The following is a 27,044-nucleotide window of genomic DNA, read 5'->3' on the forward strand; positions in this document are numbered from 1 at the left end:
GCACTGCAAACCACAGGGTGGTCTCAATTTGTGTGAAAGTAGCATCTGGCAAGGCCTTCCACAAACCACCATTAAGCAAAAATTAAGGAAGCAAATATGTTGTCATTCAACATTTATTATTTTTTCTTTACTGCCTCAAGATGAGTAGTCCCTATTGGTACAAAGGTCAGAGTCACAGACACAAGACACATGGAAAATAAGGGGGTTGGGATTTAGAAAGCACTCCTTGCCTAGACAAAAATAAAAAAGACTAACCAAAGAAAAAGAGTGTAGTGTTCTTTGCAGATATTTTACAGACCAAAGACCAAAAGCTCTTTATCATTGAAATGCCTATTATCTACTTAAAGTTGTGTGTACAAAACCAGGTATTTCAAAAGTGTCCCCTGTTGGGTTTTTATTACTTTTTTGCAATTCTGAAAAAAAATACAAAAAAACAACATCCAGAAGTCTTACAGGTTTCAAAGGATTTTTTTTTTTTTGCTTGTACATGATGAATAGGAATCAAGTCTCCCGATCTTGGAGAGGTACTACAATAGATTATCTAACATTTTCTCACATGTCCTAGCCACTACAAACAGGAGTAGGAAGGGGGGGAAAATAAAACCTGGAGTGTATTCTAAGTACACTGCACAAGCAGGGGTGGGGCTGCCTGGGGAGGGGCATAAATGTTAGAAGGGGGAGGGGAGGAGAACTTAAGCCCTTTCGCCACGGATGCGGCGAGCCAGCTGTATGTCTTTTGGCATGATGGTGACCCGCTTGGCATGGATGGCACACAGGTTGGTGTCCTCAAACAGACCCACAAGATACGCCTCGCTGGCTTCCTATTGAGACAAGGAAATTCAAGTAAAAATAATGGAACTGCTTTGTAGGGGAGCAGTTTTGAAATGCTCAAGCGTGGAAGGGGGCGGATACAAAACACAAGCAGCAAGGTTTTGCAACAGATCATCTGTGTGTTGACATACTCATGGATTTCAAAATGCTAGCTCTTCATCTTGCACGCAACAGAAGGCCGATCACATACATTACCTGCCTGCTGAAGGGATACGCGCAATTTAATTCCCTTGGAATTTTTGGAATCCTGGAGAAGGGAGCATCGCCAGATGGAGCAGGAGAGAAATATCGACAACATCTTATTCACACCCCAAGCTCCCAGGAGGAGAAGATACTCCCACACTCTTATCTCAGTTTCATCTTTGACAGCGACACTTACCTTCTTTTTAAAGAAGTGGAAGGACCTCGCTTGCTATGGCAGCAGCTGTTCCTCCCTTACTTTCCAGCACAGATGGTCGCTGCCAGAACAAGCATGACCTCCAAAGGAGGAGGAGGAGGTGGAAGACTGGAAGGGAGGGTGTCACAGCTCCTCATTTCTCTTCTCCAAGCCTGCCTCAGCCCATCTAATAGTTTCAACAGTGGCAGGGAAGCTGTGGCTCCCCAGATGTTGCTGAACTACAACTCCCATCATCCTTGGCCACGTTGGCTGCAACTGATGGGAGCTGGGCACCCAAGAGCATCTTAATCAGCACAGGTTCCCCATCCCCTCTTTATCAACTGAGCTGCAATAAAGGCAGAAAGCACCTCTCCAAACTCCAGCACAGCAGAAAGCAGCTGGGGTCTAGGATCTAGGAGTCTAGGATCTAGGAGTCTTGGTTGACCACAAACTTGACATGAGCCAACAGTGTGACGCGGCAGCTAAAAAAGCCAATGCAATTCTGGGCTGCATCAATAGGAGTATAGCATCTAGATCAAGGGAAGTAATAGTGCCACTGTATTCTGCTCTGGTCAGACCTCACCTGGAGTACTGTGTCCAGTTCTGGGCACCACAGTTCAAGAAGGACACTGACAAACTGGAACGTGTCCAGAGGAGGGCAACCAAAATGGTCAAAGGCCTGGAAACGATGCCTTATGAGGAACGGCTAAGGGAGCTGGGCATGTTTAGCCTGGAGAAGAGGAGGTTAAGGGGTGATATGATAGCCATGTTCAAATATATAAAAGGATGTCACATAGAGGAGGGAGAAAGGTTGTTTTCTGCTGCTCCAGAGAAGCGGACACGGAGCAATGGATCCAAACTACAAGAAAGAAGATTCCACCTAAACATTAGGAAGAACTTCCTGACAGTAAGAGCTGTTTGACAGTGGAATTTGCTGCCAAGGAGTGTGGTGGAGTCTCCTTCTTTGGAGGTCTTTAAGCAGAGGCTTGACAACCATATGTCAGGAGTGCTCTGATGGTGTTTCCTGCTTGGTAGGGGGTTGGACTCGATGGCCCTTGTGGTCTCTTCCAACTCTATGATTCTATGATTCTAACACATCCCCCACAACGACTCTGCTCAGGCACAAGTCTCCAGCTCACATCTAGCATGTCCAACGGATGCCAGATGCAGCTTATGAATTTAGAAGGTGACAACGGCAGAAGTGTCAGAGGGAGAGTTTCTAGAAATATCAAGCAGCTCAAGAGAACAGTCTGAGGGCACGTGACACAGCCTGTGCTGCAAAAAGCAAGCAGGGTTTCTTTTTGGCCTTTAAACTCCCACAAAGGAGCAGCTCTCTGGAACCAGGCATAGTCTTCAGGACGAAGAAGGGAGAGGCAACAAGGAGATGAGGCACAAACCTGCAGAGCTCCGATGGCAGCACTCTGGAACCGCAGGTCTGTCTTGAAGTCCTGAGCGATTTCACGAACCAGACGCTGGAATGGCAACTTGCGGATCAGCAATTCTGTGGATTTCTGGTACCGCCGGATCTCTCGCAGTGCCACAGTGCCAGGCCTGGGAGAAATTGCAGTCATACCTCATGTTACGTTTGCTTCATGCTACGTTTTTTCAGATTGCGTCCCGCGGCAACCCGTAAGTACCGGAAAGGGTTACTTCCGGGTTTCGTTGCTCGCGCAGACGCGCAAAATGACATCCCGCGCATGCACAGAAGCGGTGAATTGCAACCTGTGTGTGTGCAAACGGGCCGCTGCAGGTTGCATTCTTTTCATGTTGCGAACGGGCCTCCGGAACAGATCCTGTTCGCAACCAGAGGCACCACTGTATAGGGAAATAGTAATCATCTCCCTCCAACCTTGCTGACACAGCTAGAAGTCATGAGGATGGAGGGAAACAGGGTAGAGAAACTGAACAGCAACCCCTCCTTCCCAAATCCCCAGCCCCATGACAACTTCGGAGAGCACTTTTACTTGATGCTAGGGGCTGACCAGATTGTAGGCTTGAGAGCAGTTGTCTGGCTTCTCTGTGCTCCCCACCCCACCCTGTACTGGCCAAAAAACTGAGCTGCTATCGAGTGCCTGTTCCAAATACCTGTAACGGTGAGGTTTCTTCACTCCACCAGTGGACGGTGCACTTTTCCGGGCGGCTTTGGTGGCCAGCTGCTTTCGAGGAGCTTTCCCACCAGTGGATTTACGGGCAGTCTGCTTAGTACGGGCCATCCTGGGTGGTCCTTAAGCTGCAAGAAACCTGCTAAGGGAATGGAGTACAGATGAGTTTATGGGGAAACAGGGACACTTTTGATAGCTCTGCGTCCAATTTGCACTGTAAGGTACTACACACTAGCAACTCTGGGGCCTTGGGCTCAGTTTACAAACCCCATTTCATGGTAAAAACATCTATGAACAGAATATATTTATAAAAAAAGGGAGGAAAACCTCTAGATTTTCATTGAACATTCCCCAAAACCAGAAATCACAACCCTGTCAATAACAGAAGCTAGGTTTTGGAAGGAACCTAATGGGTTATCCATAGCAGCACCCCAGAACAACCACCTGCTGTATATATGACTCCTCCATTTTGTCCAAAAGCCTGATGCATCGTCTTCATGCATAGCTTCTTTAAGCAATTCAGTTGCCTTATTCAGCTGTCTGAACCAATTCACTTTGGCTATCTAGCCGGCACAGCAGACAGCATCAAGAGAACTGCTGAAGCTTTAGCAGATGTACACGTGACATGCCGAGCCCCACTTTCTCTGGAAACTTATTTCAACACCTGATAAAGTCCTAAATTTAAAATATTTGCATGATGCATTACCTATATCTACTTTTTTGTCATTTCATCTGAGGCACATCTGCATTTAACAGTTGAAAGAGCAGGAGCCTTAAAGTTCACTTGCATAGAAAGTGCGGGACAAATATAAAGTTTTACACTAGCAGTAAAGTAGTTCTTGCTAGCTACACTGACATCACAGCAGGAAGTGCACTACTCCTGTTTACTTGTATCTGCACCTACAGAGATTAATTACTTCAGTCAGGGAAAGAAAAAGCCCTTCCGGGAGCGCAAGTTTTTTTTATTCTGATCAGAAATCACTTACATCAGCAGTCTATGGCATTATACACGGGGACATGCAAAAAGAGGGTCTAATAAAAGAACGTATCTCATTCGTGTGTCTCAGCTCCACAATATATTCCCTCCGTTTCACCCTTTGTCATACACGCTGCTCCACAGACCTTTCCCTCTGCTCCTCCCCCTTTAAAAAATCAAGCAGGCATCAGCTAACATAAGACTGCAATCCTATACTTGGAAGTAAGTTTCATGGAACTCAATCTTACTTCTGAAAATGCACAGATAGGCTTACACGGTAAAAACCAGAAGGCCCAAGAAACGCATGTGCCATATTTTAATACAGAGAATTACTTTATTTTTTTTTTTTTTTTATAATATATTTATTAAAGTTTTCAAATAAAGCATATATTAGATAAGCACTTATCATTGTCCATTTAACATCTCTCAGTTGTTACATGGGACTCCCCCACACCTCCCGTATACACTTACATCATTATTAAATTAATTTCAAACAAATTATCATTTAACTCATCTTAATTAATAATCTTAATTTGGTTTGACATATAATTCAGCCTTAAATCTAATTTAATGGTAGACAATTGTCTGCACTGGCATCCAATTCAGCACTCAGCCAAATTACAATATTTTTGTAAATAAATCTTAAATTTCCTCCAGTCTTCTTCCATCCTTTCTTCTCCCTGGTCTCGAATTCTGCCGGTCATCTCGGCTAATTGCATATAGTCCATCAGTTGCATCTGCCATTCTTCCACAGTGGGTAGCTCCTGAGTTTTCCAATTCTTGGCAATTAATATTCTTGCTGCTGTTGTTGCGTACAAAAAGAATGTTCTGTCCTCTTTTAACACACTCTGGCCGACAATACCCAGGAGAAAGGCCTCTGATTTCTTAGTAAAGGTGTATTTAAACACCTTTTTTAATTCATTATATATCTTCTCCCAAAAGGCCTTCACTCTAGGGCAGGTCCACCAGAGGTGAAAAAATGTTCCTTCATTTTCCTTACATTTCCAACATTTGCTATCGGACGAATGGTATATTTTAGCCAGTTTAACAGGGGTCATGTACCATCTATACATCATTTTCATCACATTTTCCTTCAACGCATTACATGCAGTGAAGTTCAGCCCAGAGGTCCACAACCTTTCCCAATCTTCAAACATAATATTATACCCAATATCCTGCGCCCATTTTATCATTGTTGATTTTACCATTTCGTCATGTGTGTTCCATTTCAGCAGCAAGTTATACATTCTTGAAAGTACCTTAGTCTTAGGTTCTAACAGTTCAGTTTCTAACTTTGACTTTTCCACTTGGAATCCTAGCTTTTTGTCATTTTTAAACACTTCTTTAATCTGAGCATAGTGTAACCAGTCTCGCACTTTGTCTCTCATCTTTTCTAAACTCTGCAATTTCCAGTTGTCACCATCCTTTTCTATTATCTCCCAATATTTTGGCCAGTTGGCCTCCATATTGGCTCTTTTCCGAGCCTTAGCCTCCAGGGGTGACAGCCACCTCGGAGTTTTATTCTCCAGTAAGTCTTTATATTTTGTCCAGACATTAAAAACTGATTTTCTGACAATATGGTTCTTGAAGGCCTTATTTATCTTAGCTTTATCATACCATAAATATGCATGCCATCCAAACGCATTATTAAAACCTTCCAAATCCAAGACATCCGTATCTTCAAGAAGTAACCAATCTTTTAACCAGCAGAAAGCTGCAGCTTCATAATACAACTTTAAATCTGGCAGGGCAAAGCCCCCTCTTTCTTTCGCATCTGTTAATATTTTAAATTTGATTCTGGGCTTTTTGCCCTGCCAGACAAATTTAGAAATATCTTTCTGCCACTTCCGGAAGCACTCTGTCTTGTCTACAATCTGCAGTGTCTGAAACAAAAATAACATTTTTGGCAATACATTCATCTTGATGGCAGCTATTCGGCCTAACAAAGAAAGTTTTAGTCTTGACCAACTATCCAAGTCTCTCTTAATCTCTGACCAACATTTTTCATAATTATCTTTAAATAAACTCAGATTTTTTGCTGTTATGTTTACCCCTAGGTATTTAACTTTTTTAACCACATTTAGTTCTGTCTCTTTCTGAAGCTGTTCCAACTCAATATCTGTCATGTTTTTCCCCAAAACTTTAGTTTTTTGCTTATTTAACTTAAATCCTGCCACTCGACCAAAGTTTTGAATCAATTGTAGTACTCTTTTCAAACTAGACTCCGGCTCCTGTAATGTCAGAACTAGGTCATCTGCAAAAGCTTTAAGTTTATATTGTTTCGCTCCGACCTGAATCCCTTCCACCAACCGGTCCCCCCTAATCATATTCAGGAGCACTTCCAGAACCGAAATAAACAGTAATGGGGAAATCGGGCAGCCTTGTCGTGTACCTTTTTCAATTTTAAACTCTTCTGTAACCACATTGTTAACTATCAGTTTAGCCTTTTGTTCTGAATATATTGCCTCAATCCCGTTCTCAAACCCCCGTCCCACTCCCATTTCTTTTAAATTCCCCTTCATAAATTTCCAAGAAATGTTGTCAAAGGCTTTCTCCGCGTCTATAAAAATTAAAACTGCTTTAGTGTTTATGTTTGTTTGTAAAAGTTCCAATATGTCTATGATGTTCCTTGTGTTAGTAAACATATGTCTGCCCGGGAGAAAGCCTGCCTGGTCTTTATGGATTATCTCACTTAAAACTTTCTTAAATCTTCGTGCCAAAACATCTGCAAATATTTTGTAATCCACATTTAAAAGGGAGATGGGACGGTAATTCTTAAGTTGTGTCTTTTCAGTTTCTGACTTTGGAATCAATGTGATAAATGCTTCTTTCCACGATTCAGGCGCCTTCTTCCCCTCCATTATTTCATTACTGACCTCCAACAAAGGTTGTATCAAATAATCCTTCAATGTCTTATAGTAGTTAGAGGTCAGTCCATCTGGCCCTGGTGATTTGCCCTGTTTCAGACTCAGGATGGCCTGTTCAATCTCTTGTCGTGTTATTTTGCCATTTAAAATTGTTCTATTTTCTTCTGACAGCTTTGCTAATCCATTTCTCTCCAAAAATTGTGTAATCTCTATTTCATCTTGTGGCCCTTGAGTATATAACTTTTTAAAATACCTCTGGAAGCACTTTCTAATCTCTCCCGGGTTCTGAATGTTCCTTCCTTCAACCTCTAAGTTTGTTACTGTATTTAATCTTTGTCTCCTTTTCAACTGCCAAGCTAGCAGTTTCCCACATTTATTTGCCGATTCAAAAGTTTTTTGTTTCATTGTTTTAATCTTCCATTCTATTTCCTGATTTATCAGCTTGGAATATTGCGCCTGATAAAGTTTGATTTCTCTCAGAATCGGTTGGGACTTCGGGTTAGATCTTAACTTCTTCTCCAACTCTTTGATACTTTCCAGAATTTTATCTTTCTTTTCATTTTGCAGTCTTTTCTTTAAGGAATTCTGTTGAATCAAGAACCCTCTCATCACAGCTTTACTTGCATCCCAGATAGTTCTTTTTTCCACCGTAGTGTTCAAATTAATCTCAAAATAGTCCTTTAAGGTTTTTTGGGCCTTCTTTACAATTCTTTGATCTCTAAACAGGCCATCATTCATCTTCCATCTAAAGGAGCCGATTGGGATCAATGTCATATCCATTCTCAAGGCGTTATGGTCGGAGCATGTTTTGGGGCAGATTTCCACCTTCCTCACCTTAGGTGCCAGACTTCTAGTTATCCATATTTGGTCGATTCGTGTCCAAGTCAGTTGAGCTTCAGAAAAGAATGTTCCTTCTCTTCCCAGGGGGTTTCTAACTCTCCAGATGTCAACCCAGTCCATATTGTCAGTCATTTCAAAAAAGGTCTTAGGTAGTCTTCCCTCTTTAGTAATGTTCTGGTTCTGTGACTTATCCATATTTGTTGATACGACCCCGTTCATGTCCCCCATCATGATGACGTTGTTGTAATCCAGATAATCCAGCATGATCTCGTGCAACTTCTTATAAAAATCCGATTTTCCTTCATTTGGAGCATAAATTCCTAATATCAAAATTTTTTCTCCTTGATACTGTACTTCTATTGCGAGGATTCTTCCACTTTCATCTTTAAAGAGAAATTTTGGTGAAAGGCTCTCTTTTGCATAGATCACTACACCTCTCTTTTTAACTGTATCCGATGATATAAATTCTTGACCAAGCCTTTTATTTATTAACACCTTTCTATGGAGCCTAATCACATGTGTTTCTTGTAAGCATATAATGTCCAATTGTTCCTTTTTTAAAATATGAAAAATTTTAGACCTTTTTTCGGGACTGTTACAGCCATTTATGTTCCAACTCAAAAGCTGCAGAGACATCCTGGATAGGTCTGGTTATTCTTTCTGGGGTGGTACCTTGTTCTCCGGTCCTTGAGGATCCGAGGGGGCGGGCTCCCCTGGAAGTTCTGGCGCTGGCAATCCAAGTCCTTTGTGGAGGTCTTCTCCGTGTGCTCCCAAAAACTTGTCTCTATCTTCCACTGTTTTGATTTTGATCTTTCTCCCTCTGTAGGTAAAGGATAATCCTTGTGGAAACTCCCACCTGAAGATAATTGCGTTGCTTCTCAACAGTCTTGCCAATTCCGTGTAGTTAGATCTAAGGTCGAGCAACTGCTTAGGAATGTCCTTGTAGATTTCAATTCTCTTGCCCAAAATGTCTAGTGACTTTTCGTAGTGCAGGCCCAAAATCTTGTCCCTTTCCTCCTTTGATCTCAGTGTTATCAAACAATCTCTGGGCTTCTCTGTCCTTCTGACTCTGCCAAGCCTGAAAGCAGATACAATTTTAAAGTCTTTTTCCTCTAACTTCCAAAACTTGGCAAATTCCTTAGTTAGAAATTCAATAAAATTATCTTCTTCCACCTCTGGTATTGACCGTATCCTCAAGTTGGTCTCCCTGTTTCGCAGTTCTGTCATCAAAAAGTAAATCTGATGTTCTCCAACTTGTTTGCTGAGTGGTCTTACTTCTTTCTCAAGTTCTTCCAATCTTTGACTAGTATCTTCAGCCAGTTTACGATTTTCACCTACAGCCTCCTTTAATTCTCCAATAGACTGGGCATTCTGTGCAACTTGTCCAGTCAGCTTATTCAAGCTTTCTGTGTTCTGTTCAATTTTAGCTGTATGCAAATCAGCCTTCTTGTCCAGAGCCTCCAGTTTCTCCAAAATTTTCTCCAAGACAGAGCTACTTGTCCCTGAAGCCATATCTCCCAGGTGCAGCTCCTCTGTCTCACCCTCCCCTGCCTGTATTAGGGAGGCCGCCTCTATGTCTGGAGGCAAAGTGGAAGGCAAGGCCGGCACAGAAGATCTACGCTGTGAGGCTGCAGATAAAGTTAGAGTTGTTTGTTTAGTCCTTCCTCTTCTCCTTGCGCCACTCATTCCAAAGTTATCTGTAATCCAAGGTCAATCCAAGTTGTTCCCATGAGAAAGCAGAGTCCCAGATGCAATAGTCAAACAGAAGCCGGGAAAGGGAAAGTAAAACAAAGTCACTACTGTAAGTCCAAAATCCTCTAGAGGGAGCTTAATACGTCTTCAGGGAAAAGATCAAATCCAAGTTAAACTTATAAATTTAAATCCATGTCTATCGCCTCCACAATGTATTATTTTTAGCAGAGTAAAACTTAAAGCAAAACAGTGTTTCTTACAGTGCCTTGACTGCAACAGTTTCAAAGTATCCAGTTCCAACTCAGAATGTTTCAAAACCTGAATTCAATGTATCCAAAGTTGCAAACTGGTGCTCATCCAGGCAGCTCCAGCACCAGAGATTCTTATTTATTTTATAATCCACTGGTGCCACAGAAGAAGGATATCAGTGCACCCCGAATATGACCAGCAAAAGTCAATAGCTCAAAGTCTTTCACTCAGAAAACTGCTTTAACAGGGTGCCAGCATTTAGTTAACGCATAACTTTTTGTCTCCACTCCTCCTGCTCTTTGCTTAAAGTTCAGTATAGCGGGAGATGGGCTTCCTGCTTATCCTCACTCCGTTTTCAGCCAGATTTCAACTTTTTAAAAAAGTTTTAAAAGTTTCATAAAGTTCTCAAAAAGTTTCAGAAAGTTGACAAAAGTTTCAGAAAGTTTTCAATGTCCAAATTTACTCACGGGTTGTAGTTTCCAAAGTTCAGAAAAGTTGCAGGAAGAAAGGACAGCGCTGACCGGCAACAGCAATGCGGCTTCACTTCGCTGTTTGCGCAACGACCCACAGCGCCGCTACCCCCTCCGCGATCCGGAGCCCCTTACGGGGTCCCTTCAACGTTTTGGGGGCTGCTTCTGGCGCCCGCCGGGTCCCGAGACCACAGGCTTCTGCCACCTGTGGTTTTCCTGAGTGGGTCTCCGCTTCGCCGTAGCGGACGACCCGTTTACAGCGGAGCTCCCTTCTCCTTACTCGGAGAAGGCAGCCATTACCGGTCGCGCCGCCTCCGGAAGTCCCAATACAGAGAATTACTTTAATACAGAGCATTAATTTCCAGAGGTCTGTTGCAGCAAAACAATAATCTTGTGGCACCCTAAAGGCTTATGGTTGCAGCCATTGCTAGTCATACTCAAGAGTAGACTCAATGAAATTAATGGATATGACTAACACGGGTTTATTATTAATTAGGTACCTTATTTATGTGATTGCAAGCTGTTTCAAATTGTTTTTAATATTGTGTTTTAATTGGTGTAACCTGCCCTAGTACCTGAGAGTGAAGGGCGGGTAATAAACTATAATAATAATAATAATAATAATGAACAACATAAAAACCTTAACAACAACCAATGTTACAATATAATTTTTATACTTCTACATTCTCTGGGGTGAAAAAATCTGCTATCAAAATGCACAAGCAAATTTATAGTTTTTAAATTTCTAAAATACCTGAGGGGAGGAGAACCTAGCCAATCCAACCGTTTCGCCTTCAAGTGTGTGTGTGTGTGTGTGTGTGTGTGTGTGAGAGAGAGAGAGAGAGAGAGAGAGGGACCAGTATTGTGTGAACAGCAGTGAGAGAGCACCACACCTGGCTCACAGTGAAGATAGCCTGCACCTGGCTCAAAGTGGAATTCATCAAGGCTTGCTTCTAATTAAACTTGCTCAGGATTGCACTATATCCGCACCACCACCACCCCCCAGAAAAAAACCCCTTCCATTACAACTTTCAAACGGCTTTAAAATCCTAGACACATAATGTGTCTAGAGACCGAGCCTTATGAGGAATCCTGGAAAAGAGGAGACTGAGAAGAGATTCTGTAAGCCATCTTCAAATATATTAAGGGCTGCCACATGGAAGAGGAAGCAAGCTTGCTATCTCCTGCTCTGGATGGCAGGACGCCAACCAATGGCTTCAAGTTAAATAAGAAAGGAGATTTCAGCTAAACATCAGGAAGAACTTTCTGATAATAAGAGCAGATCGACGGTGGAACAGTCACCCCCTGGCCTGGATGAGGTTGGTGGGGCAGTTCCCCATTCGCTCTAAATGGACAAAGTCTCCACAGCTGATTCTGTAAAACCTAACTTTAGAAAAACCAGAGTTAGCAGCAAGGTCTAAGAAAAGGAACCGCCTGTCATCATTAGGTGGTCCTGGCAAACAGAAGAGGCAGTTGCCATGGTAACCACAGCCCCCCCCACATCCCGTACTGGGGGGTGGGGAGCACGTGCAGTAACAACATTAGGAAAGCGGGGGGAGGGTTGTTTGTTCACGGGGAGGGGCTGCGGTGACCTCTGGGAACAGGAAGCATTGGGGCGACTACATGGCCAGGACACCTGGGGAACACCTATGAGCCGCACCGCAAATGGACTACACGCCCCAGGAGCCTTTGCGGAGACCGCTTCCTCCTATTGGCTGCCCGGAGTCAGGTGGCACAAAAGCACTCCCCCCCCCCAACACCCGCAGGCCGCAGAAGCCTTTCTTCCCGACTGGCCAGCGCGCGGCCGGCCAATTGGTTTGTAACCCGGGAGAGCAAAAGGGGGAGGGGGAGGGCGCAGAACCTCCGAAAAAAATGTTCCTCGGCGATTGACATCGGCTGCCGACCAATCCCATCCCAAGCTCCCTCAGGGGTTTCGGGCCTATCAGCGAAGCGGCCGTCACCCTCGCTCTTTCAGCCAATAGGCGGCAAGATGCAGACGGAAGGCGGGACTTGGCGTCTAAGCGTTGGCGTGTGGGGGGGGGGGGAGAGAAATGAAGGAGCGAAGGCATCGCCTCAGACGACCTCGGTTTCCAGCTGCCCCCCTTTACTTCCCTCCCCTCACCCAACAGGACAAGAGCGCGCGGGGAGCGGGGTTCGGCCGGCGGCCCTTCGCGGCCTTTTCGTTACCTGAGCTGTTACGCCTCGCGCTTCAGCGGCCGTTGGTGCCGTTTGGTCGTCCCGCGGCGGCGCTCGCGCTGCTCTCCGCTCCCTTCCCGCTTTTCCCGCCAGCCCCAACAGAAAATGGCGGGTTCCAGGGCCAGGCTATTTAACCATCATGCAACGGGGCTGGAGCGGGGTGGGGGAGGGGGAGGGAACGGCTGGAAGAAGCGGCGGGTCGGCTGAGGTGAACGAGGCTCCTCGGGAGCCATCTTGCGCGCCTTGCCGACGCCTCAGCGAGGCCCTCTCCGCCTCTGCTCCCGCAGGGAGAGCCCCAGAAAGAGAAAGCCATGAAACGCCAGGGTTTCATTTCACATCTCACATATGGCAACGGTTGCCCTCTCCACAAATATCTAGCCGTCGTTTGAAAGAAGCTGCTCTGGTGCAGACTATAGACACTATAAATTGTGCCAAAAGCAATGTGTTTTAATGGAGCAGCGCCCAGCCAAGCCATGCTCCATTCTTACAGGAGAATGGTCGGTTTACATGCGAGTCGAACTGAGTTTCTCTCGCGTGTGGTTCTGAAATAATCGCCTCAACGCGTTTTGTAACAAAAAATCAGCACACCTGTAATAATATCAGGAATGCGAACTTCAGTTGCGCAGAATTGGGCCTACGTGAATCACGTCAACAGCAACTTAAAATATTTTTTGTTGCAGCATGGGTAAGTGATCACTCTTTGTTCGCAGTCATCGCCGTGATCTCAAATCATAATTTGATTTCCATAGGATCCTCACCACAGATTCCATGGAATCCTAAATGGATTCTGTGCCATGTGGAAAGAGACACTAAAATTGTACACTAGTGAACTTGCCATATGTAATTGGACATGTTCCCTCAGAAACAAACTTGGTGCTTTTAGGTCAATTCAAATCTTTTGTTGCTTTCCATTCTAGTCTTTGTTAACTACTGGATTTGCTTTTAGGTGAACATGGATAAAAATAGGCAGGGTGGCTGCAATTCTAAGAGCGTATACTAGGGAGTAAGTCCCATCGGGACTTAGACCTGCTTAAAAACACATAGGACTGAATTACATAGCAAACACTTATTTATGGGTTGGCAGGCAACTATAAAAAGAAGAAATTCCTACAGAAATAAGAGGCTCTTAATTAACAGAAAATGCAGCTTGATTCTTTACATTAAATACACACACACCATTGAAAAAAACCCAAAAAACTATGGGACTGCTTGACAGCAGTTTCCCTAACAGCAGAGGGGGAAGAGCGGTGGGTCTTAGGCACTTTTGGTCTCGACTTCGTTTATTGCGGGGGGAAATTCACATTTTTTATTAAACCTGTATTCTTCCCTTCCTCCCAAAGAAGCCCAGGACATTAACATCCACAGAGAGGTCCATGCAGTTGAAGTGGCTCAGGAATTCATAGCTTCTGTGACAACCATGGGGCTGTCTCAGTTTACATCCAGACCTTCTCATGTTGCAGAACACTCTTGGCTTGGTCTTTTGTCAGTTGGAGGCAGGGAATGGAAGCAGGGAGCTGAAGCCCCTAGCAGCTTATATAGTACTATATAGTATAGTAGGTGGGTTTTTGGCATCAAGGAGATATGCACCAGGAGGTTAGAAAACGCCTCACCCTATCCTATGTGGAGCTTTTCTGAGGGAGAGGAAAAATGCTGTATTCTCCCCCTTTCCTATTCTAAAGACATTCCCCAGCCCCCTATCTTGCAATCTAATGCTTAGGTTTTGAACTGGCTACTAGCCCTTTGGAGCTTAGAAAGGGCGAAAGCTAATTCCTTAGCCCTGAACCACAGCATTCTGTAAAGCTTTTCTTACAGGCTAGTGGGATCACTGTTGCTGGAGTGTGGGAACAAGCCACATAATTTACATTATGCTCCCCCACCCTACACCCTTGCAGCTAATACTAAATATAATGCATCTGTTTTTCCTTCTGCTTCCCCCACTGACCCCTCCATTCTTGTTATTCTGTTTGCAAGCAATCCACAGGCATTTAGCAGACTGCATCTTTTCACATAAAATCAAAGAATTGCAAAGTTGGAAGGGACCCTGACGGTCATTAGTACAACTGCCTGCAATGCAGGAAACTCAGCTAAAGCAACCATGACAAATGGCTATCTAACCTCTGCTTAAAGACCTAAGGGAGACTGTTCCACTGTCAAATAGCTCTTAATGTCAGAAAGTTTCCCCCCTGATGTTTAGTTGGAATCTCCTTATCACTTGGATCCATCAATTCGGGCCCTACCCTCTGGAGCAGCAGAAAAGATGCTTGTTCCCTCTTCCATGTGACAGCCTTTGAGATAGATGGCTATCGTGTCTCCTCTTTCCCAGACTAAACATACCCAGCTCATTCAACCATTCTTCATAAGGCTTGGTTTCCAGACCCTTGATCATCTTGGTCCCCTCCTCTGCACATGTTCCGCCTTGCCAACATCCTTCTTAAATTTATTGCTACTTGTTGCACGCTTCACACAGAGCAAGGAAATTAACTTATAAAAAAGGACTAGCTACTGTGTAGAGGATTCTTTTTTAGACGAGAGAGGAAAGACTTGGCAACTTCCCAAGGCAGTTCTCCGCCTCAACATTTGCAATGTCTGGTTCAAATATTTTTCATCTAATTTGCGGGTTGAGAGGAGCAATGTTGAACCCCTGCCAAATGTCTCAATGTGTAACAGATACTTGGATGATCTCTGGTGGATGTTAGCTGTAAACAGTGAGCAAAACCAAAAACTATCAAAAGCCACTGTGGGGCAACAGCAGCAGTAGTAAGGGATGGAATTATATTGTGCCACTATTTTCATAAGATATCCACTTAAGCCCCTATTGATCAGTGCAAACTATTCTAAATGAGCCCAGCAACTCTGTTTTCAGCACAGAACTTTACATAAGCAACAAAGCTGACTAGTTTCTTGCTTTTGCTTGTTTGGAGTTCCTGACGTTGGACTGAGAATGTTTGGTACAGATTGTTTGCGTCAATATTTTAAATTATGAATTGCCCTGAGAGTGACAGATGAAGGGTGCTATACAAATTTAATAACTAGTAACAGCTTGCTCCTTCACCCCCGTGACCACTATCAAGTTTAGGACAGACAGCTCTCTACAGATCACTGTGAAAAGACCGTGCACATCTATTGAAACGCCCCTGAACTATATAGTCCGTTGCGCTCTCATAACAGCTACTTCTTTTAAATCTAAATGCCATGCTTTGTTTCCCATTTCCATGCTGTGTCTTGTTGGGTCCTAGAATTTTTTCCACATGCCTTATCAAGTCTGCCCCCTCACGCCATTCTCTCATCCCATGACTTCCTGTTGAAGTTCAGTGCCTTCTGCACAGCAGCCATGCCTGTACAGAGAACACTAAACCAGAGGTGACAAACCTACAGCAGTCCAGATTTTGTTGGACAACAGTTTCCATCTTTTCCAATCATTGGCCATGCTGGCTGGGACAGATGGGAACTGGAATTCAACAGCACCTGGAGGGCCAGATTCCACATTTCTTTTTCCCCAGTGTATTTTTTATTAAATGTTTCAAACATTTTCACAATAATCTTCATAACAATTAAATTGTTTCATAAATTGACTTCCCACCCCACCTCGTTTTTACTCAAACCTTTTCTACTGCGTTATATCTTTATTGCAAAATGTTTATTATCATTTTTCTTCTGCAGCTTTTATTGCAAATCCTGCTTGCAATTTCATTAGACTATAATTTAAAAAAAAAATAGTCCACAAAAGGTCTCCACAATTTCCCTACACTTTTTGGCAATCGTTTATCCTTGCCCCAGCACACTACAAAGGGCTGCACTTGAAACTGTTTCTTTGTGAGGAAGTCAAAGTGCTCAAACCAAGTACCCTGCTTCCCTGGAATTTTAGTTTGGTTAAGCAATTTAGGAATGGGATTTTTCCTGCTTTTAAGAAGCAAGGTGCACACAATCATATGCATACATTACCGTACCATAATGGTAGTACATAACTGAGGAGAGCCACCTCAACTCCATTCCCAGCTCTCGTTATGAAAACAAAAACCAAGAGCAATGTCATTTTGCGAAGCTCTGAAGGAACCACTTAATTCCTGCTTTGTAAGCAGCTTAGTACCCAAGTGATGGCATCCTGTTGGCATAGCAACGGCAGACCAGAGCTTCACATAAGCATCACAGTTGGGGACCTAAGAGCTCTTATTCAGTATTTAAACTTGAGATTTAGCCCTTAAGCATTCTGTAATAGGTACAAATTGTACCTATTACAGCTGATTAGTGCCCTTTAAAATGAAAATATTTTGGATGAAACATGCACTGGCAAAATCAGTGGGAAGCTTCAATATACCAAACAAGATTAGATAATTTAAGGTGGAGCCCCTCTTGCTCCAGCAGCACTCCATACTCCTGATTTTACTTACAATGCTTCTCAATGTTTCTTCCAACTATGGAAAAAGAGGTCATGCTACTATTTATAAATACAATTCAATGTTTTTCTGAGGATTACAGCAGACGTCACACATTTATGAAGGTTGGAAATCAAATTTCACGCATGCCTTAAAAGGGGGGGGGGGGGAGAAAAGTATTCATTTGCAGAGTTTTATTCATCCCAACAACGCTATGGTGGTCTTGGGCAGTCACTAAAATCAACTTCTGGAGGAGTCTTTTGCACTTGGATCTCTTTTCAGAAGAGGATATACAGGCTACAAGAAGTTACGCTTTCACTTTGAGGGGATGGGAGAAGGCAAACTACAAAACTTCAATCACAGGATGAAATGGGCATGGAATACAAGGCAGCCATTCACCCATGGCACTCATATAAGCTCAGCTTTGATGTACGGTAGCTTAAGACCTTAATCTGGAAATAATGATATTATTATTTGTACCCTGCCCATCTGACTGGGTTGCCCTAGCCACTCTGGGCAGCTTCCAACATATATAATAACATAATAAAACCTTAAACCTTAAAAAGCTTCCCTATACAGGGCTGCCTTCAGATGTCTTCCAGAAGTTGTATAGTTTCTTATCTCCTTGACATCTGATGGGAGGGTGTTTCACAGGGGGGGGGGTGCCACTACCAAGAAGGCCCTGGGTGCTGGATCTCCGTGCCTGGGCTCAGCGACTGGGGTGGAGGTAAAATATTATAAGGTAAAATATTGGTGTAAAAACGTAGATAGCCTATGCCTCAACTTTGTGTAGTTACACACAAATATGCAAGAGAATAAAGTGTTTCCACACAGGTTACAACTTGAAATGTCTTTTATTGGATACCAAATGGATTCCATTTTTCCCCCCATCTTGCAACTTGAAAATCGGGAGTGGGGTGGAAAAGGAACAAGAAAGAATACTCAAGTTGCATGTTTTGGGCCTATATTAAATGATTTTTTTTTTTTTTTTGTGGAAAAGGAATTGGATTCCACCGTGTTGTGTAAGCACTGGGTAAGCGTATTTTAAGTTGCCAACTCACAGAAGGCAAAAGCACCCGAGAGCATCCCGTGATCTAAGAAGCCAGAACAAGTTTGTTTTGTTTGATTGTTTGTTTAGTGAGAGGGCTCTACGATGCCTACCCTCCACTGCGATCTAGAATCAGTTTCCACCATTAGTATATCAGATTAAAACAAGAACTACAGAGAAAGCCAAGATCGCGTGCAGCACACACTGAATACACAACACCAAGGTGTTAGGCACTGTAGTTGCTGGGCGTTGCCCAGGTCAGCACACAGGTGTCAAAGTGCATCTTATTCAGAGCTCAAATTCTCCCATCAGGCTTTGCTCAAGCTGGCATCCTACGCAAGGGTTTTCAGGAAACTGCCAGGTGTCGGCTGACGTTTCAGCAGCTCCCGTCATCAAGCGCTCGGCCAAGGTGAACAAAACAGATTTTTCTTTGAGCTGCTGAGCAAGGAAGAGAAAGACAATGCGGTTATGTGATTTTGTACATGAGCAATTGCTTCTCCAAGCCGCCACCCACCACCCCACCAGCTATGCTAAATGCTTCAAGCGTGGCACGTATAGGGCAGAAGATGCTATTGTATACAGCCAGACAAAAGACCGCATTCCCCATATCTAGGTGTGGATTAGAACTCTGCACATGCTCAGAGGCATTTCACACGTGCCAGAGCTCATCGCCAAACTCTGCCCCAAAGATCCTGATCAGCAAAAACAAAAGATCACCCTTGATCTTCAGCTGTCACTGACTCACGTAGCTGTTTTTGGTTCACGCAATTTGCAAGACAGGACAGAACCATTTAGGAGGATACATCCTAGCCAAATGTAGGCTTCAAATCTGTATCAGACAAAGTAATTTGGCATCATCATGTAGATACACTCTTCTAGGTAGGGTATTAAGCAGGCCCAGCAGCAGAGGGACCTGATCACAATGGGAGTGTGCCTACTGCTACCGTTTTTGAGAAAGCCTAGCCTAACTGAACAATATTGCAAGCACTAGGGTGAGAAAGCAGTTTGATCCCAGTACAGACCCCACCGTGGAGCCAAGACTCTTGACTGCACATGTATTACAGGCAGAAATATTTACGGGTTGTTGTTTTTTTACCTCTGCTAAGCATTAAGCTGTTGGTGCATTCTTCCAGCCGTCCTTACGCCAAGGCGGCTTTGATGGCCATGATTATCTTCTTCAGCTTGGCACTATCATCTACAAAGCCATCTCCATTCTGGCAGAAAGAAAAAGCAAGGTCAGAAAAGGAAGTCCTCATCCCACCTCTCTAAAAAGTTTCAGAAGCTACCAGATTGATCATTGTCCGCCTAGGGCTCCTTTACAGTGTAGGGACAGATCGATGCCACGAGGACACAGAGTTGGTACACACTGGTCTTTGGGTGCTACATTACGATGTGACTGTAGAGTTTATTTATGCCACTTGCAGAATTCGGCTTCTCAGCACGGAAGTTCCTTTTCCTTTTTGAACTCTTAGATCTGCACTTGCCCAAAGCCCCGTATAGGGAAGTTTTTAATGTTTAGTGCTTTATTAAGTTTTTATATATGCTGAAAAGATGAGCAGGGTACAAATAATAAAATTATTTATTATTTTACTTTATTTTTATTATTATAAGACAAGCTGCATTCTTGCCTACTTGATAATTTGTTCTTTATTTTACTCTTCATTCACTTAATCTAGAAATCCCTTCTCAGGAAGCATCCCAAAGCAATTTAACAATACAAAACTAATATAAATGCAATTTTTAGGCCCATATGGATTAGATAAACATGTCCATTTTATTGGAAAATTTATATAGAAAGGTTTATTGTTTTGTGTACATTCAATTGTAATATAAAACATATGCAATGGGACTTGACAGGAAGTCAAAATTGAAGAAAAGATTTTGTAAGATAAAAGGGGGAAAATATGTTCATTATTATCATTATTAAATTTCCCCCCCGTTTGTGTGCATGTGTGTGGTTTGTATGGAATGTTTGGGAGGAAATAAGATGGTAAATAACAAATAACAAAATATTGATGTATGTAATTTTTATGTCTCAATTATATTTTGTGGTAGTATGGTTGCAATGTTTTTTGTAGCATAAAATAATTCAATAACAATTATTTTAAAAATAGATGAACATCTCCACTTGGCCTGCTTCTGTTATTTGGAGGGGGGGGGATAGCAAAGGACTATGTGGGCATTTAAGTACCACTCTGGCTGGACTGTATCACGCCACGCCCAGACACATGCAATAGGTGTGTGGAATGTACCTTTCAGCTCTTTTTCCATAAGAGTCCTCCCACATTTTAACTCCTACTGTGTCAGGGAGAAAAGGGATAGTCCATTTCTTCCCCAACCACATCCATGTGCAAGTGCAGAGACGGGGGATCCGTGCCCCTCCAGAAATGCTTGGACTCCAGACTCCCATGGCTCCAGCCAATGCCCTAAGCTGCAGGCCAATAATACCTGAAGGGTTGCAGGCTAATGAATTGGCTTAAGATGGTATTTAAAGGTAAAAGGGACCCCTGACCATTAGGTCCAGTCGCAGACGACTCTGGGGTTACGGCGCTCATCTCGCTTTATTGGCCGAAGGAGCCAGCGTACAGCTTCCGGGTCATGTGGCCAGCATGACTAAGCCGCTTCTGGCAAACCAGAGCAGCGCACAGAAACGCCGTTTACCTTCCTGCCGGAGCGGTACCTATTTATCTACTTGCACTTTGACGTGCTTTCGAACTGCTAGGTTGGCAGGAGCAGGGACCGAGCAACGGGAGCTCACCCCGTCGCGGGGATTCGAACCGCCGACCTTCTGATCGGCAAGTCCTGGGCTCTGTGGTTTAACCCACAGCGCCACCCGCGTCCCTAAGATGGTATTTAAGAGAGCAAATTTAAAACATGCACACATCTCTCTGAAAATTCCCCCGTCTTGAAGAGAGAAAAACACCACCCTAGCAAATAATCTAAAACTTCTACAGTTCAGAGAGACACACAAAATCTTGTAAGGTTGCCAAATTGTGTTTTCCAGCGTTGGGAGAATAATCTGCAACCACCCACTACCTTGCATAGCTGTGTGCTCAAGAACTGGTCTTCCATCTGTATGCCACTACAGCAGCAAGAATGTTGATTGCACAAAATTGGAAGACTGGAGAAATACCAACTAAAGAACAATGGCAAGTGAAGTTGATGAATTATGCAGAATTGGCAAAAACGACAGACTAAGAGAAAAAGACAACAGCGACTTTGAAATAGAATGGGAACCATTTATATCATGCTTGCAGAAACAAAGACAGTCGATAGACTTGATGGCAGGATTTAAACAAACATTCACATTATTTGTATTAGAAAATGTGTAGAAGATAAGAGAAATATTACGGTGTATTTTCTTTTACTTTTATGTTTGATGTTATGTCATTAGTAACTTTTACTGTTAGGAGGTAGCAAAGTATTTGAAAAGTATTTGTGAAGAACAGACGACGTTTGTAGGGTTGCAAGAAGTTTTGTGAGGAGTATTATTGGAAGTATTGTAAAAATGGAGAAGGGGGAGGATGATTTGTTAATAGATGTAAAGGCAATATAAAGTTAAGAAATGCATAAGAAGTGGTTAAAACGGTGGATCATCAGAGGCGCTGATGGAAGTCTAAAAAGATTGTATAAGTGATAAGTTTTGTGGTACATTTTACAATTTATATGTTAAAATTAATAAAAAATATTATAAAAAAGGAGGTAGCAAAGTGGGTGAAAGGAGAAACAAATGAGAAGCGGAAGATGGGGGAAGCCTAGGAGGGGAGAGAGGAAGGAATACATAAGTAATGTTAAGAATTTGAGATGGATGTAACGAATGAAAAAGAAAAATGAATATTTTTTTATAAAAAAGGAAAAAAAGAATTGGCCTTCCATTGTCTTCCCAAGCAGGGCTCCCCAGAACGACTCACCTTTTTGGAATGCACAAGCTTCCCAGCCACCGTGACTTCAAACCATCCTGTGGACTCACGAGTCCCTTCGCCAGTCTAGGTAGAAAGTGGGGGGGGGGAGGGGATGAAACCACATTAAGGAGCCATTGCGCATCTTGGATTATCTTTAGATGCAAGCATGCTGCAATTTCTTCAAGCGTTTCTGGAGAGCGACAGTAAGAGACAGCATACACCTAGCGGCACCGCCCTCCCACTCACCCAGCCCTCCCATGTGCAGGATGTCGCCAGACCATCTACTGCAACATCTCCTGTGCACTGCAGAAGACGCCTGGGGCATGCTGGAGCCAAGATGATGGATCCTTTTTCTTTAGGGAGAGTACAAACCCAACAATTAGTTGGCCATTATTTAGTTCTCAGATCACAACATTTCCCAAGCTGTTAAGAACGGCAGCCAAGCTGAACGTCTGATATAAGGTTGCTAAGCATTGCTATGCGTGGGCTCTTTCCCGGCTGAACTCTACCAAGGAAGAAAGCTCTAGGTGCATTTTAGGGAGGGATAGGAGTTTGGGGGCGGAGAGAACCAGAGTTGCATGTAAAATGTACTCAGCAAACAGTACTGGGTGTAGATGGAGGAATAGGGTGTTGCCTTAGTTCTGTTAACAGAACTAATGACCTAGGCAGCTGAATCATCAGCCTAGAACACAAGTCAACACCATCCTGGGTCTGCACGTTGAAGGGAATCTGCAGTGTGGAGATCTCTGTCACTGGTTTACAGTGGTTTCTGCAAAACAAGTCAGGATATGCATTGCAGGTTTTCAGTCCATACCAGGTGCCTTTGTTGAGAGGGTGTGTGTGTGTGTGTGTGTGTGTGTGTGTGTGTGTAAGGGCCCCGGAGGGCCTTGAGTTAAAGTGTATCTTGCATTCCGCCCTAAGAGGCAACCGAAATGCCAAATTCCTTCCCTCCTGCTGCTTAAATCGCCACGGATCGCCATAAATTGCACGGGTCGCAGGTCAGCAAGACGACTTGTGCCAGCAGCACCTGGGTCCACTCACCATTTCCAGCTTGCCCGGAAACTCCTTTTCGAGTTCCTTCTTGAGCTGCTGATACTACAAGTTAAGAGGAGGAGGGAGAAGTTGTTTAAGAGTTCCGAAACATCGACTCACAGCTGTTATCACAGAAAGTTAAAGCCCTCCCTAAGCACACATGGCCTGGTTGGACGCAGAGATGCTGGGAGGCACCCGTTGGGGAACCCCAAGGGAAGAAAGCTCAGAGCCCGGGGTGTGGTGGTGGGATGATGATGAGTGGTCAAAGGGAGAAGCCCGGGAAAAGGAGGTGTCAGAAGCTGAAGAGGTAACAGGGCTTAGTGAGCAGGGAGAATCTGTGGCAGAAAGCAGTCCAGAATCAGAATCAGGAGAGGAGGGAGGCCTATGCTTTGCATTGCCAACAGCTCAGACTCAACCCCTGTGCTCAATTAGCACATGCAAGCCATGAGAAAGGCTGTGGTTCTGCAGCAGAGCACATCTTGGAGTGCTAAAGGTCCAAGGATCAATCCTGGAAATCTCCAAGTATGGCTGGAAGAGAGACGTTATCCAAAACCCTGGAGAATCACTGCCCGTCAATGTCAACAATACTGGGTTTAAGGCAGCTTCCCATGTTCTGTAGGATGCAGAGAGATCCAGATCAATTCGAGGGGACCTTCCCTGCCACCCTCCTTTCCTCCAGATGCTGGCGTTTCCTGTTCTCTACCAGCGGAACCGTCATAGCCCAGCCAAACATTAGAAACCCTGGAAACGAAATATGTTGTGCACTAATACAGGCGTGACTCTACTGCGCTAGCAAATATTGCTTAGGTCCTGCACTAACTGCCACTACCGCTGCACCATATCCAACCAGCAGTTACTTTTGGTTCTTTCAGCCAGGCTGCAGACCAGGATGTTCAAGTGGTTTTGCTACATATCAGGCAGAAGGATCTACTCACCTTGGGACTGTATCCTCAGGCCCCACTACAAGAAAAGGAAAAGCAAGCGTTACTGCAACATCACATTTAGCACAAAGCAAAGATGGAAACTGTGGCTGCACTACAACTCCCATAATCTCCACCCACCGGCCATGAACTGGCTTCTGTAGTCACCAGGCCACCTGCAACTAGCCAGATCCCTTAAGCTGCTCTCCTTCTGTCTAGCAATCAAATGGAGCCAGGAAAATAACTTTGATGGGTCCTACAACTTTTGATCCCATTAAAATTTCAATCCACTGGTTCCAATTCTGCTGTTCCATCACATAGTTCCTAGATTTGTGTGTATCCCCCCCGCTCCATACTTATTCCGATTTAGGATGCTAAATGTTGGGAGGCAGCGGTCCACAAGCTTTCACAAGTTCTCTAAAGATGCTCTGATTTCCAGCCGCCCTCCATGGCTAGCGTGAAAGAGCAGGCGAACTAAAAAGTGGTAGGTTAGTAATTTTTGTGGACTCATTTACAAGGTCGACTAACAGATTGTAACAAGTATAGCTTTTCTTGATACTGAATCCAAGGGCAAAGTTAAGAGCCCTGTGTGATGCTTACTCACTTCCAAGAGGTAAAACATCACAGACAGCCTTGGTTAAACCAGACAATGCCTACAGCCCCTTCAAACAGGCATATTCAGGAAGACTCTCAGAAGCAGGAGGTAGAAGACAGTTTATATGTCAGCGAGATCAGGTGTCGGATCCAAAAAGCTCTCTTTCACGCCACTGAATAGAACCATTAAACAGGTGTTTAGCTGGCTAGAGCCCCACATTTTCAAACGTTATGACCAAGTACATCTGCAGACCTCAGAGCAACATTTGAAGCTGAGTAAAGAAGGTAAAGCTAAAGGGACCCCTGACCATTAGGTCCAGTCGTGGCCGACTCTGGGGTTGCGGCGCTCATCTTGCTTTACTGGCCAAGGGAGCCGGCGTACAGCTTCCGGGTCATGTGGCCAGCATGACTAAGCCGCTTCTGGCGAACCAGAGCAGCGCACGGAAACGCCGTTTACCTTCCCGCCGGAGCGGTACCTATTTATCTACTTGCACTTTGACGTGCTTTCGAACTGCTAGGTTGGCAGGAGCAGGGACCGAGCAACGGGAGCTCACCCCACTGCGGGGATTCGAACCGCCGACTTTCTGATTGGCAAGTCCTAGGCTCTGTGGTTTAACACACAGTGCCACCAGCATCCCATTTAGTAAAGAAGAGGAAGCCACTAAAAACAAGGAAGGTTTGGGGATCCATTTTCAGTTTTATAATTCTCCAAGTTTCTAATAAACATTCCCCTTGCTTGGGTTTTCTTTTTTATGGTGAGCAAAGAATTTCTTGAACTACCATATGATCACTGACAGCTACATTTATGAAGACAACCAGCCAGTGACACATCATGCGCAGCTTAACATGGGGACCTTCATTTGTCTATCTGTGGGAATGCAGACATCAACGGTGGATTCATGTCAAGCACTGTACATAATTGCTCGCATCAGTCTGAAGAAGGGGACTCTGCTGGTCCAACATTTCCCCAACTTGTGGGTCACAACTCACAAGTGGGGCCTAAAGCCTGTGCAAGCAGGTCATCGGGCTTTAAAATTCAACCCAAAATAATTCTTGATTTTAATCTTTAACTCTCCTTAACCTCTTCCAACTTTGCTTTCCTGGCTGTGTTGACACTTGCAGCCGGACATCTGAGAGGCTTGAGGCTTACATTTAAACACTTGGGGCTTGCTCTCTAGCAAAAAAGATCCAGTGATCTGGTGCTCATACAAGGGAGTTGTTTTGAGCTGCCTGCGCATCAGAGGCAACCTGTAACAGTCACTCAAAACTAATGAACTGTTGCCAGATCGGCTGCCAGGATTAGCCAACTGTGCTCCGAAGTTTGCTTGGTCAAAATTTGTCCGCTACTTTTCTGCTGAAGGAACAGAAGTTTGAGCAACGCCACTCAATGCTCTCTCTGGGCGAAAAGGACACCACACTGAACTGCCATGTGATAGGGATCCTCGAGGCTAAATTTCTGGAAGTGGGGCTACCCATACCTTGGCTTCATGTTACCTACTTTACTCAGTTACCACTGAATATCCCGAGTTTACTGCTACTACCCGTTGGTAGCACAAATCTTTGTGAGACATGCTTTCCAGCAATTACTGCTCTTCTGCAATCAGATACCATGTGTTCCCTTTTTTAAAAATAAAAATCCTGAATAACTTCGTAAGCACTATAAATATTTCTGCAAAGCTGCACATTAATAGAGGCATTTAGTACACTTCGGTCTGGATTATATAACAAGTTATAAGGCCAATTTGCAATCAAAATGCATGAAACATTTTGCTGCCAAAGTCCAGAATTCATGCTGCAATAAACCGATGGGTCACCCATACCAAGTGACGAAACCACCAACCTTCAAAAAGTCCCATAGGAACCTCCCTCCCCAGGTTACCCAAACGCCCCCGGGCAGAGAAACCGGCATCCTGTGCCATTTTCACTGTCGTCGACGGAGAGACCTTGCTCTAGAAATAACAGCAAGAGCACCACCGCGGCAACGAAGGAAACGACTTCGAGAGGCGTGGCGCCATCAGCTTGCTTGGCAGCAAACCCCAACGCGGAACCTTGCGGGGTTATATTGAGCATCGGCGGCCTCGAGTCTCCTTCGCCACATGCACGATGCAAATGGATGATGCAGCAGCATAAAGCTTATGCAATAATAAAAAAATCTGTTCGCCTTTTAAGGAATGGCCCGTTCAGACGAACAGCGTTCCCAGCAATCGAATAAAAAGGCTGCAGAAAGGAGCACAATAACCGCAGCAGCAGCAATAGTATATATTTTTTTCTTGCAATGGTTTCTTACCAATACACCACCTTGATTTTGACATGCATGGCGACGGCTGGACCCTGCAGCTCTAACCAGCAGCAGGGGAGGAGCAGCTTTCACGCGCAGTTCAGGCCTCCAACGTTCTACTTCGGAACCTTGCAGCAAGGAGGCTTTTATCTCGACGTTCGGACGACACCACTGTGACCGCGAAAGTAGGGGGGGCGGGAAATGGGAAAACCACCCTCTTTCCCATCTTTCCTCTTCCGCATCTCGCTCCCCCGCCCCCACCTCCTCCATATAAGAGACACGATTGTGACACGATTGT

General features: G+C 44.2%; 1 protein-coding gene and 1 long non-coding RNA gene across 5 annotated transcripts; both read right to left on the reverse strand.

Annotated features, from left to right (window-relative positions):
• Positions 1–97: 97 nt before the first annotated feature.
• Positions 98–26,962, reverse strand: LOC310769099 (histone H3.3A). Of its 4 annotated transcripts, none has more exons than XM_083628202.1 (6): positions 26,756–26,962; positions 23,890–23,914; positions 22,964–23,017; positions 21,932–22,006; positions 19,117–19,234; positions 17,808–18,455 (listed from the first exon to the last, which is right to left on the reverse strand). In XM_083628202.1, the coding sequence occupies exons 1-5, from the start codon at positions 26,782–26,784 to the stop codon at positions 19,160–19,162; spliced, it is 258 nt and encodes an 85-aa protein (XP_083484328.1). In that variant the 5' UTR covers positions 26,785–26,962; the 3' UTR covers positions 17,808–18,455; positions 19,117–19,159. The 4 variants fall into 4 exon arrangements, with proteins under 4 accessions (XP_083484327.1, XP_083484326.1, XP_083484328.1 ...); XM_083628203.1 differs by having other exon boundaries at positions 17,808–18,458; positions 26,756–26,916; XM_083628201.1 differs by lacking the exons at positions 21,932–22,006; positions 22,964–23,017; positions 23,890–23,914; positions 26,756–26,962 and adding exons at positions 98–821; positions 2,605–2,758; positions 3,293–3,448 and having other exon boundaries at positions 12,591–18,455; positions 19,117–19,135.
• On the reverse strand, positions 3,621–12,584 carry LOC310769192. The gene is made up of 2 exons (XR_014551507.1): positions 11,996–12,584; positions 3,621–4,209 (listed from the first exon to the last, which is right to left on the reverse strand). It is a non-coding gene; the product is annotated as an uncharacterized lncRNA (long non-coding RNA).
• Positions 26,963–27,044: the final 82 nt, after the last annotated feature.

Source organism: Podarcis filfolensis (genome assembly GCF_964270895.1).
Source record: "Podarcis filfolensis genome assembly, chromosome: 8".
Classification (NCBI taxonomy): domain Eukaryota; kingdom Metazoa; phylum Chordata; class Lepidosauria; order Squamata; family Lacertidae; genus Podarcis; species Podarcis filfolensis.